This window comes from Heliconius melpomene, chromosome 13, assembly GCF_056956725.1.
Source record: "Heliconius melpomene rosina isolate 202511_hmr_F chromosome 13, ASM5695672v1, whole genome shotgun sequence".
Taxonomy (NCBI): domain Eukaryota; kingdom Metazoa; phylum Arthropoda; class Insecta; order Lepidoptera; family Nymphalidae; genus Heliconius; species Heliconius melpomene.
The window spans coordinates 7,511,154-7,524,179 of record NC_140401.1 but is presented as its reverse complement, the minus strand read 5'-3'; the positions used below and the strand labels follow the sequence as shown (position 1 = coordinate 7,524,179).

Sequence of the window (13,026 nt, the reverse complement as noted above, 5' to 3'; positions counted from 1 at the left end):
TTCACATCAATTATATAAATGCTACATAATTAGGAGCTTTTATTTTAAACATATTATAAAAATAGTTAATATAAATATTGAGTTTCATACTTCACCCTTCCTGTGATCTAAGGCTAGATTTCGGTCTCACGTGGATACTAAAAAAAACATTCATTTTTTGCAAAAAATATGGAATTTTCTAATTATTCATAGGTTTACAATTTTTCAATGATCAATTAAGTTGTGAAGCCTCATGTTCTCGTTCCTGAATCTAAAGAATAAAACAAAATATAATTTATTTAACAATGTGCATCAGCTTTTTTCAGCGATTGTGTGATTTAGATGTATATTATTTCATTTATTAATAAAATATTTGTTTAGTAATGATGAAAAAAATAGACCTGATATAGCAGTAGACACGAGAGGCGCGCCGCGCAGTCATTGCTGACGTTGCTATAACACATGGTGACTGTCGTTCATCATTCATGATGTAATACGCAAAGCAGTGGCGCAGTGAGGCAGAGGGGGTGGGGGGGATCCAAGGGGTTTCATCGTGCACCGGACGCCGCTCATAAAGGGGCGCCAAATAGTCCGCAAAACTATTTAAACATACATATGAAATTATATTGTGTTCGCCTGGGGGGGCGCTGTTAAAGTGTTTTGCTCCGGGCCCGAGTTCAGCTCGCTACCAAGTTATTATATCAAATTGGTTTAAAAATTACTTTTTTTACAGGAGAAGTTTGTTATACAATTAGAATTTATATTTTATTGCTTAGTATGTTATAAATAATAAATAAGCAATAAAATATAAGTTCTGTACAAAATTGACATTTTTGAGTAACTTAATGGCAAGCATTTTAGCCACCTATACCTTGCTTTTCGCCGCGAGGGACCTACAAACTATGTTGATTGATTTCAATCTTGTTAACAAAATATATTTGTAAAAATTACTACATTTAAAGAAAGAAAAGATACAAGCACCAAATTCTTTTTTGTGTGTGTTAACTGAATAAGTTAATAATATTTTTATATACTTATTCAGTTAAGTGGGTATGGAACATGGCTTTAAAATCTAATACAAAATTTGTTACAGAAGTCCATTTAACTTACTTTTTAATGTAAAAAAAAGCACAACAATAGAATTTTTATTAATATTGTATTTATATGCAAAGAATATAATTATTTATATTACTAAGACTATCATTATATCAATTTATGTAATAATTAATCAATACCTTTATCTACATTAATATGAAAATACGATAGATCTAGCTTTTTATTTTATCATTGAATGCATTTTAATAAATTTTATGATAAAATATAGGGACACTTTAGAATAAGAATATATTATTCGAGAACTTTACTTACTTTAGCAAATAAAATATGCACCAACAAAGTGTAAAAATACTTAACTATTTTTAGCTAACCATATAATACTTTTTTTATTTTTTATTGCTAATAAAGCACTTACATTTAAACAAAGTACGAATGAATTGATTCTATAGCTATTACACATTTTTTAATACAAGTATAGATTTTTATGCTGCATGCAATATGTTGTTTATTTCTTTGATATTATGTTCAAATCTGAAGACTAAATTGATATAATTTTTTTATTTATTTACCTAAATATTATGAAAAATAATGCTGCTTTGTATTTGCTGTAAAGAAGTTAAACAAATTAATAAGCAAAAGGCGGCGTAAATCTGCTGAAACTATGTATAAGTTACAGATAAAATATATAATACAATTTATTAAAGTAAAGAAATAAAAAAAAACAAAATAAGTAATTAAACATATAATATTTCAGCGCAATCAATCATCTTGAGCAAATTAATCTTTGTAATTTTCTACATAACTATAACTTAATATAAATATGGAATAACATGATATTATATAAAATCTAAAATGGAAATGTTGAATAGGCGTAGACCTAAATGTATGACCTAGTTCATATATTTTTTTTCATGACAGGAGAAGGTGGGTTGCTAAATTCTTTGAAAAGCGAGTCACTCGCCAATTCTGCGAGATTTCTACGACGTATTTCAGCGTCTGGTAGTTCTTCTAATAAACCAGCTTGCACATTCTTGTCAAGAGTTACGAGTCGCTGACGAGAGCTTTTATATTCTTCAATAAGACTGAGATTCCTTTTAATGCCGTCGACTAGTCGCACTACTGAGTACTCCCCCATGGCGGCCCCTTCTTGTAATTTACTACCTGCTATCTTGGCCATAGATGATTTTTTCACGTCAACGACAAATTGGATAAGCCATATCTTTAAGTTGGTTACAATTTCCATAGGCCCCTCGTACTCGTTAGGCACTATGCCATCTACTTCAGATTCGAAGAAGGACAATAGAGGAAACCAAATTCGTGTTCTGTAAAATAATATTTAAATTGTTTACTGAGAGTTCCCGGAGCGGATCCGGGAAAAAACGCGCGGCGTTGAGTTCCACCATTCAACAAAAGCAATATCTCAAAATTATGGGTCTATATTTCTCAATGTTAACCTGTAGGTGGTAGTAGGTAGTAGGTGGAATGGAAGTACATATTATGGATATGGTCATAAAGTTCACGCTCAGTTCTTCAAAATATTTAATTGAACATGTGTTTCATGGTTTTCTAGAATTCACCCCCTAAAGGTGCAAATAAGGGGTTGAAAGTTTGTATGGAAAAATCTTTAAATCGCCACCGATTTGTATAAAATTTGAAATTTAGACTCATAAAAATATTTCATTGAACATGTTTCGTGGTTTTTTAGAATTCACCCCTAATTAAGCAAGCGAAGCTGCGCGCGTCCGCTAGTATTGTATAAATATATTACGTGAGAAAATTGAGATATATTTAGATGTTTTATTAGTTTTCGATATTTATGTATACCTATTGCTTAATACCTATATTATTTATAGAAAGAGATCTCTCACTTATATTATTTCAGCTTTCAAAATATTTTTTTCCAGTTTCTTAAGGCGTCATAAAGTTAAAACTAAAAAAAAACAGCTCACGCTGTATCCCGCACGCAGCAGGGTAGGCAGTGGGAACTTAGTGTTAAAACACTCTGTTTCCCACTTTCCGCCGAGTTCTGGATCAGGGCATTGAGTGTTGAGTGGCGGAACTCATCGCCGAGCTTTTGCCTCTACACTAGAGCGAAGAAATTGAAATATAAATAAATATTTCATCTCCTAGAGTGGGAATCGAACCCACACACAAACCCAAGTCGGTTTTACAGTCACACTTTGTGCCCCTGCGCCAAGATTGGCCTCCAGCTAAATACGAATATATTAATTATATATTTTTTATATATAATATTCAGGTTATAAATAATTTTCGTTGATACTGCAATGCAGTGGTTCATTTAATAAGAGTTGACTAGCGCCAATGAAATAGGGTTCAATCCTAGCAAGGAGGAATGAGGGACATGGTTTTACAACCATTCCTCCTAAAGAAGTAGGAAAAAATTGGGACGTTAGATATTACGAATAATGCCATATTTTTAATATTTAACGTCTATAATATTACTTACCGAGAAGAGTCATTTTGCATCAAAGCTTGGTTATTAGACAGAGTGTGATAATAAAGGAAGAGACGCGACGTTATATAAAATGCAATGAAAACGTCAATAGAGTAGTGCTCGTGAGCTGCCAGAATGAAAAATATGCCGAACATGTTCATCACCCACGTCAGTATGTGCAGGAGGTACAGGCTGCGTGAGGTGTCTGGAATTAAATGATTAATAAATTATTATTAAACAACTGTAAGGCTATGGCTGCAAGCATATTATGTCATTACATTCTCCGCTTTCCGTACAAATCAAGATGCTGTGACTAAAGAGCCAACACAGTCAGTGGAATAGCGAGCTTAACTCGTGCCCGGGGCAAAATACTTCTTCAGCTCCCCCCAGACGAACCAATTTAAATTGGTACACAAAGATTGTTGTTCAAAGTCATTTTTATGTAAATAGATAATAATTCGTCTGTGTATTTTAATAACTCATTCATTGTATACAACGTTAGGTCCAATTTATATCCACGTGGTTTGGCTGCAATACAGAGCTTTTGGCACACGCTTCATTACCCGTAATATTATGTATAAGTAACGTGACTATAATTTTTTTGGTTGAAAACGATTTTCTTTATTTAACAAAAATTGTATAAATTGCGTAAAATACTTCCGCTGTTTTAGGTATGCTTTTGATTTTTTCAACTGTTTTCGTTTTCTTTCGTTGGAGGTGGGGCTAGCAACGAAAAACGGCACGGTCCCGTTCAAAACTGGACGTCTGGTCACGTTATGTTTAAGTAACTTAATAAATAAGAGTTTATATAAATTACCTATTAACTATTTTTTATGTTAGATTTGTTTTACGTCAATTATAAATTAATCTAAATAATCTCACATAAATACAATAGTGAAAATGACCAAAGAATAATATATGGATAACTTCTTAATATTACGTAGCAAAGGAAACCCATTGTCATTAATTGTTTCTCTGTTTTAATTAATGAAACAAAAGTACTGCGAAGTTACATATGACTATGAGTCATAGCATTGCGGTGCACTATGGGATTCCTAACCCAGGTAAAACTTCCTTATAGCGTAATCTTTAATAAGCTATAGTTTGTAAAATCAAATGCATGAAAAATCTATTTGTTTGTTTCAAAGAAATTGTCGTATTCACCATTGTTTTCGCCAAAAATATTCAAAACTACAATAACGCAACAAGCGTTGCGTTGCGTCCAGTCCATTTTCTTTGTACTCTAAAGCTTTCACTTCGAGTCTCTTAAAAGCAAAATTCTTACTAAAATAATATGCCAAATATGTACATGTATGTATTTCCGAAACACCAGTTTGAGTAGGTAACTGGTTTTTAATAACTCTAATTATTTTTTATGTGGTCAGATAAAGAATGGTATCATGAACTATATTAAAAAAACTAATGATAAAAATATCTAACATAGTAGGTACAAATAGACATTTGTACCTACCTATGTGGTATAGGAACAAGTGAACTTTGTACGTGAACGATAATTCATAATAGCTAAGTGTTTCAGTAACAACTTAATGATAATAAATTGTTTCCGTATATACCTAAGCATAACCAATAATATTATTATTATCTATACATTTTTTAGAAATTTCTAGTCTTTCTTACTAATTCTTATCGTACACTGTAGCTGCACCTATTGGCTATTAAAAATATACTTATGAGTTATGAAGCGTACAACAGAAATATTTCGTAAAGCTAAGAGACATGCCCTGCATTATTTTTCTTATCACGCAACACCTTGATTTGATAAGCATAACTTGTCGCGTAATTTCACAAAAACGCCGCTAACTGATGACTACTTTTCAAGGTAATAGTGACTAATCTTTCGGACAAGAATATAAAAACAAAAATAAATATATTATTTTCTTTACATTATACATGAATAATAAAGGTGATAAATAATATGTAGTAAGATATTTTTATCAAATCTGCGTCGTCTCATTAGAAACTCGAATGTTTTATTTAGAAATTAAATGTTGTGAATCAATTTTAAATTATAGGTACCGGGCATGATAAGGGAACATACTTAATATAGTTAATATGAATATTCTAAATTCTAAAAGCAGCAAGCGTTTGTTTACTACTTTTATTAGTTTTTTTTTATTTATCGACATAATGAGGTCTTCTTAATCTAATCTTAGCAAAGTTTCATTTAACGTAAGTGTTAGACAACATTTCATTATTGCCGTTGAAACAAAGTAAACTCAACAATATGTCGTTCATTATAAGTGTCATATTTTATTTATTGATAGCTTCACGCTGTGTCCTGCACTCAATAGGCAGTGAGAATTTAGGAACCTAGTTTTAACACACTTCATCCCCATTCGGACAGTTCCGTTCCCCACTTCCCGTCAAATTCTGAGGACATTACGTGTTGAGTGGAGAAACTTAACGCCGCGCTATACTAGAGTGAGAATTGAAATTGAACCCACCACCAATCGTGTTTACAGTCGCACGCTTGATAATATACATTTTCCCCAATACGTTTAAATATTATAGATAAAATAAACAACAAGTATATGCTGCATTATAGACATAACCGCGTACCTACAATAGCAACTGCTTCCGATATTATGTGATTTAATGACGCATGTAAATGTTATCAATAAACATAGTAATAAATTGGAGTTTGCAAAATATAATATACGACACGGAAATAATCTTAATGGCACAGTTTCAATAGTAACAAAATATAACACGTCACTGATGTTGTGTTGGGTGACCGAATCAACTATCGAGAACTGTAAACAAATTGAATGTGAATCTCAACAATGCAATATTGTCTTTTAAAATGTTATGAAAATACCTAATTAATATTTTGCATTTAATTTTAGATGTCACCTAAGAGTGCGTTTCTTACTTTAATTTATATATTCGTCTAGTAGGAGAATTGTGCTCAAGATGGCATACTATGATAAGATGACACATTACGATATTGATGAAACTATTAGCGCTAAGTGCGATCTTGTGACGTTTTAGAGAGTGTCTGTAGATGCAGCTAGTGCTTAAAGTGAATGCAGATGAGCAAGCAATTCCTGTTTTCGTTATTTTCAATTGCAACAAATTTTTCTTTCGCTTTTGCTTGATGGTGAAAAGACATGTTAGATAAAGATTTTCTATTTGAACTAATTATAAATGTAAAATAGGATTATTATATGACACAACTAACGCTAAAAGCGCATCCTAACCTATAACATTTTGTCACAACGGTTAAAATTAAATTCATATATCTATTGGGTAAGATGACATACAAAACGTGAGTATAAGATGGCATACCCTTATAAATAGAATCGATGTATTTTTTGCTTTACCTACAAAATGCCTGGCAATTACAAACCAATATATATTGGTCACAAGAAGACATGGATAAGGCTGCTAGAGCAAGGGCATTCAATAGCTGCAAGTGACGAAGCTTATTTCCCTTTTGGAAAACGAAGTGACTGCTAACGGAATCCAACCTCATAAAATTTGCAACATGTATGAATCTGGCCTTAATACTGTTTAAAAGCCCCCCAGCAAACAACAAACTATTTATTTGTGAACTATGCTCGACAAATAATGATGGCGTTTTTATGCCACATACTAAGTATGTCATTTTACTCTGTAGATATGTCGTCTTACACTGGTCGACCTAAGTGCGATTTTTGTTTGTTTTTATGATGTTTGAAATATGATTGTTCTGAAACTAAAATAATTTCGTAGATTATGAAATATATAATAGTATACGCAATATGCCGTTCTCAGATGACCTTATTTATTTGAAATATTTGTCTTCAAACAAAAAGTATGTCATCTTAAGCACAATTCCCGTACCTACCTACAAAGCTTTCAACAAAAAGTACTTACTTCGGTTATTTAACTTTTTTAAAATGGTGATCAATTTTAGATAAAGTTTACAAAACATAGATAAAATAAGTAAAAATGGACTCTGAATGGAAAACATTTCCAGACATGATAAGATTTAATCTGCAATCTTGCTACCAAATTAATGATGTCATAACGCATATAGGTAAATTTTAATCTTTTGATGAATATCAAATTTGTCAAAGAAACTTTTACAGAATGTCTAATTAGTATTTATGTACTTATATAATATATTTTTTCTCGTAACAACAATTAAACCGTGCCATCGTTAGCCTTCACTTAAGTACAATTCTGAATGGAAATATAAAATTTAAACTTAAATGTAAATAGCAATTGCAATTTTTTTTCCTGTATACATAATTAAGTATATAAAATTATGATGTAATTTATATTTTAAAAAAATATATATATATTTAAAGAAATGTATATTTGAGGCCAGTTGTAGCGCAGGGGCACAAAGCATACCTGTAAACCGATTGGTTGTGGTTTCGATCGTCATCCGAAAAATGAAATATTTATTTACATTTATATTTTCATTTGTTCGCTCTGACGTCGAAGAAAAGTGCGGCGTTGAGTTCTGCCATTCAGTGGGGAACGGAGTCTCTTAATACTAGGTTCCCTCTGCTTTCCCATTGTATAAGATATTAATGTTAATATAAATTTTATTAAGTAATGAAACAATGTGCATACATTACAAGTCTCAACTAGTATTTTTACTCAGTGTCATAATATGTTGTTAAATTTCCATATAAACGTCAAATATATTAAACGTACGTACGTTCTTCAATTCAAACAATACGTGCGTGCAGAGCACACACAACGTACATATGTATTTACAACTACAAGAGAAAATTTTATAATAAAATCCACAATATATATTTTTCCTTAAAAAACCCACCATATCTTAGACACCAACTCAAGCAAATAATTGCATAAGTTATAAACAAGTTGCCAATATTCACAAAGTGGGCTTTCTGTATCTAACCAACATTCATTTAGGTACAAAATATGAGGTACGGATAAATCTGGAGTACTATAAGTAGGTACGCTACCTCGGCAAATATAAACCAATAAAATGTTTTAGATACACAGAAAAAAATGAAATCTGTTTTTAACACACTTAAGTTTCTCTTGTATTGATCTATCTCACACGCAATCAATCTAAGAAAATGAAATCTTGCAAAGCAAATTGCTGATTTTATCAGATGCCATTACAATATTTTTAGAGCAAAAACTCATGTCCTTGTTACCATGACCAGGACCAGGATAATGATAAAATACTTTAAAGCCGTTACTTGAAAAACTTAACGTATATTATTTTAAGTAACTTTTGTTTAAGATAAACAATAGTCTCAATGAATCTCTTGAGTCGTGGCGCAGCGGCAAGGGTGACTGTAACATGACGGTTGTGGGTTCGATCTCCACTCGAGGAAATGAACTATTTATTCACATTTCTTCGCTCTGGTGTCGAAGCAAAGGGCGACGTTGAGTTCCGCCACTCAACACGCAAAGCCTTCAGAATTCAGCGGAAAGTGGGGAATGGAGTGCCTTAACACGAGGTTCACTCTGCCTACCCTGCCGGGTGCCGGGTACAGCGTGAAGCTGATTTATTTATTTTATTACTTTTTAAGTATTTTTTTACGGTCATATACTTATACGATTAAAATTATGCATCGTCTTAAGCTGTTTAATAACAGCGCGTGCAATACTTGAACTTACGCGTTAGGAGTTAGGTATAATCACGTAAATCCCAACGCGTAAAGAGGACATATGGTTACATTAGGTACACTTGAATGTATAAGTGCATCATGTTGGTTTATTACATATCATCAAGAACTGAACCAAATTCACATACAATAAAACTGTTCGTTGAACCTTTTATCATATTTACTGTATTGTACCGAGTGACTCATATAGGTAGGTACATCAAAAATTATAAACAAAGCTTTGTAAATCTTTCAATTTCTTTGTTAAGCTATTTTGTTGAACCAATTCATTTATTCACATATTATTATTAAATAACTGTTACGCATTAAATTAAAGTAGGTTGAGAAAAATTTATGGTCCGTTATTATTTTATTGTTAAAAAAAAGTCAGTTATAAATTATAATATCATGCTTACGTAAAATATTGAAATACAAACATTGCATCAAGTAATTTATTCTATTTGTCATGCTGTTGGAAACTAAGGAATTACTTACTTAGGTAAAGGCAATTGGTATTTTACCTTTACAATAATATATTGATCTTTATTGTAAACAAATGATTTATGCAATTGTGTAGAATCCTTTACTTTATATGGGTATAGTTCTTACTAATATGACAATTTTTTTAAAATTTTAAAGTAATATTTAATTGTTAAAAATATAAAATAATCAAACAATATTTAAATGTTATGTTAAGAGTTAACTCAAATAAATACTTAATAAAATATTTTTAAAATAATATCAAAATATAAATATGTGTATGTATTTAAAAAATATTTATTAAATAATTTTATCTATTATTAGGTTATAGGTATATATTATATGATCTTCACGAATCTCTCGCGTAGTGCAAAAACTGTAGGATGATGCGGATAAAAAGTATACTTGTAATAAAAATGATATTATTTTTTTATACATTAATTTTATATTATATATATATATATATATATACATTATAAATATTAACGTAACAAATTTCTATAGATACATAGTCAAATATATACAATTGAAGTTCAGTCAATATTTACACTCTTTGAATCGTTAAATCGTACCCAAAATGTGTCAGTAGTTTATTAGGGTTATCTAATTAGGTGCTCTTTGTAACGACACACAGTTTCAGGACAGACAGTTCGATTTGTGGGAACTTAATGTCAAATAAAAACGATATGTACTATATAAAATATTATACTTGTGACGAATAGCATATTTGGCTGATTTTATCGTATTTGGAGATTCTGAATGTTTAGATAATACATTTTATTGGAATGAGGTAATTTAATTGATGAAATATAATTAATTATTGAAATATGTCATAATTTTTTTTAAAATCATATAGAGTATAATTATTATAGTAGTCATTGGTGTATAATCACCTTTTTTTTTACAAATCTCTTGATGTTTGCTGTATATTCAATATTTAGTAAATGGGTATGTTATATATTGCAAGCCTACTAAACTACCACGTTCATGCAACACCATGTATAACAGTAAAAAAAACAATAACAACTTACACTCAGTGATGAAAAAATTCAGTAATGTCAATGCAACAGTGTGTCCAGAGAACATGTAGTCCCCACAGGTGCGTACTCCTCGTACGGACATGCCTGCACCACTCCAAATGTCATAGGCCTGGCGGAGCCTTCGACCCCACACAGTAAGGTCATCAGCGGGGGGGTAAAATCGAGGCTCACATTTTAAATGTGATCCTGGTACTGATAATGATGTTATCAACATTGTGAAACAGCGCAATAGAAATACTGTTCCAGCCAATGCAAAGAATCTCCTCAGAATTATGAATCTGACAAAAGATAACATTTTAAATCATCCTTGTTATTCAACTACTCTTAAAAAAAAATTTATACAAGTTGATAAAAACATTTCTTAGAAATTTCAAAACTAAATATATGCATCTTTTAATTCATCTATTTTTTTAATGTATAATAAATACAGTCTCATTTTCATTTAAAAAAATTCTACTTCCTCTACCAAGAAAAAATTGTATATGTGTTTTGTATAGTAATAAACTGTTGATACAAAGTTCATATTCTTGATAAGTAATAGAGATGACTTATGTATATTGAACAAAAGACAAATAATGACTTCCAAACTCACAAAGAAAAAATGTAAAGTGCACACAAACAAAAGAATGTATGATTTTGTAATCACTTCCACAATTATGATAAGTGTTTATGTGTCAATATTTTCATTTTAATCAACACTTAAGCAAACTAGAATGTTTTCTATTGTTTAGAAACAAATAGTAACTAATAAAGACAAATTAAACTTACCTATGTTTATGGAAGAACAATACTACAAGCCATATAGCCATAAGAAATGAACCTGTTATTTCACACATATCAAAGGCCCAAGGAATGTGGGGCACATTGTCCAGAAAGAGATCAGGCAGTGGAGGATATTTTTTCATATCAGGCACCTTATCATGAACAATAACCATCACTACGGCAGTGACCCAAGTTACCAGAAATACATAACCTGAGATAAAGTAATACACATTTTAATCCATATTTATTTATATAAATTTTTTATTATTTTATTAAAATTAATAAAATATTTTTTTTCTATAAAATATCATATTAATATTACATATTAATATATTATGAAAATTACCTAAAGCTATAGCAGTTTTCCACACCTCAGGTTTAAGCTTTGAAGCCTTAACATCTGTACTAAAAGTTGATGGGCATTCTGAATTTCTCTCATATAGTTCATTTTGTAATTGATTATGGAGATTATAGCTCAAATGTGATAAATTGGTACCAACAAAATTTATATTAGTTGCAGGATTATTTAATGTTTGATCTTCACATAAACCAAGTTCATACATTGCATTTCGATTGTTTCTTTGTAATTTTTTCACTAATAAAATAAACCTTTTTCTTTCTCCCAATTTTAGCTGATCGAAAGGATAGTCGTAAAAATCTCGGTCTACAAAAGACAGGAGACACTGTCCATCTATGTCTTGAGATTTACATATATCTATTATAAAGCTGGATATCTTCTCTTTATGTAATATTTCTAAAACTTCTTTGTTGCTCCACTTAATAATATCCACATCCATTTTTTGGATTACGATCGCAAGCACTATTTATGAAAGTAACTGTACATATAAATAATATTGTTAAAATTATTGTTCAAATTCATATCATAGTTGAGGTTAAATCTTTGGTTTATATAAACATATTGTTGATTTTACTGTCACTCTTAATTTCTCTTAACACCGATCTGCGCGAAACTCAGATTAATAATATGATCCGATGTTCATGTTACAGTGCATAATGTCACGGTGACAGCACACCAATGTTATGATTTTTAATTTGACAGCGACGCTGTCGAATATTGCCATAAAACTAAAAATTTAATTTTTCAGAGAAACTAGACAAAATGATGACACTGAAGAACTCGACATCGAAAGCATAAGGAAAGCCCTCCGGGGGGAGGGCATATAGGAAGCGGTTGATTGATTGAGGTTGACAGTGGACGAGGAGAATGAGGTATGCAGGAACAGTAACTTTTGGCGCTCCATTCTCTATGCCTACCCCGCCAGGTACACAACATGAAGTTAAGTAATTATTTAATTTCAAGTTATTACACGTGCTTACCATTATTCTCAATAATTGTCATTGTCCATATCAACACATTTCAAGCGCATTCCATTTTTTTTTTTAAAAAGGGTAGTTCATAAAGGCCACTTCAATAAATTATATTTATTTATTTCATTATAATGTCCAAGCTTATATCTCACAGCAAAATTTCAGCTTTACATGCTGGTTTTTAAAGACATTTTTTTAGATAAAAATAACAATTTTAGGAGAAAATGAAAATATTAAATATATCTTTCTCCCCGAGTGGGAATCGGAACCACAAACGTTGCGCCTGCAGTCACACGATTGAACCACTGCGGCTAACTGCTGC

The 13,026-nt window shown here is 31.0% G+C and overlaps 1 protein-coding gene across 1 annotated transcript; it reads right to left on the bottom strand.

The window, feature by feature from the left end:
• Nucleotides 1-1,764: 1,764 nt before the first annotated feature.
• Nucleotides 1,765-12,399, bottom strand: LOC146532779 (sphingomyelin synthase-related protein 1-like). Its single transcript, XM_085195922.1, has 5 exons — nucleotides 11,722-12,399; nucleotides 11,382-11,586; nucleotides 10,605-10,891; nucleotides 3,503-3,695; nucleotides 1,765-2,357 (listed from the first exon to the last, which is right to left on the bottom strand). The coding sequence occupies exons 1-5, from the start codon at nucleotides 12,170-12,172 to the stop codon at nucleotides 1,931-1,933; spliced, it is 1,563 nt and encodes a 520-aa protein (XP_085052048.1). The 5' UTR covers nucleotides 12,173-12,399; the 3' UTR covers nucleotides 1,765-1,930.
• Nucleotides 12,400-13,026: the final 627 nt, after the last annotated feature.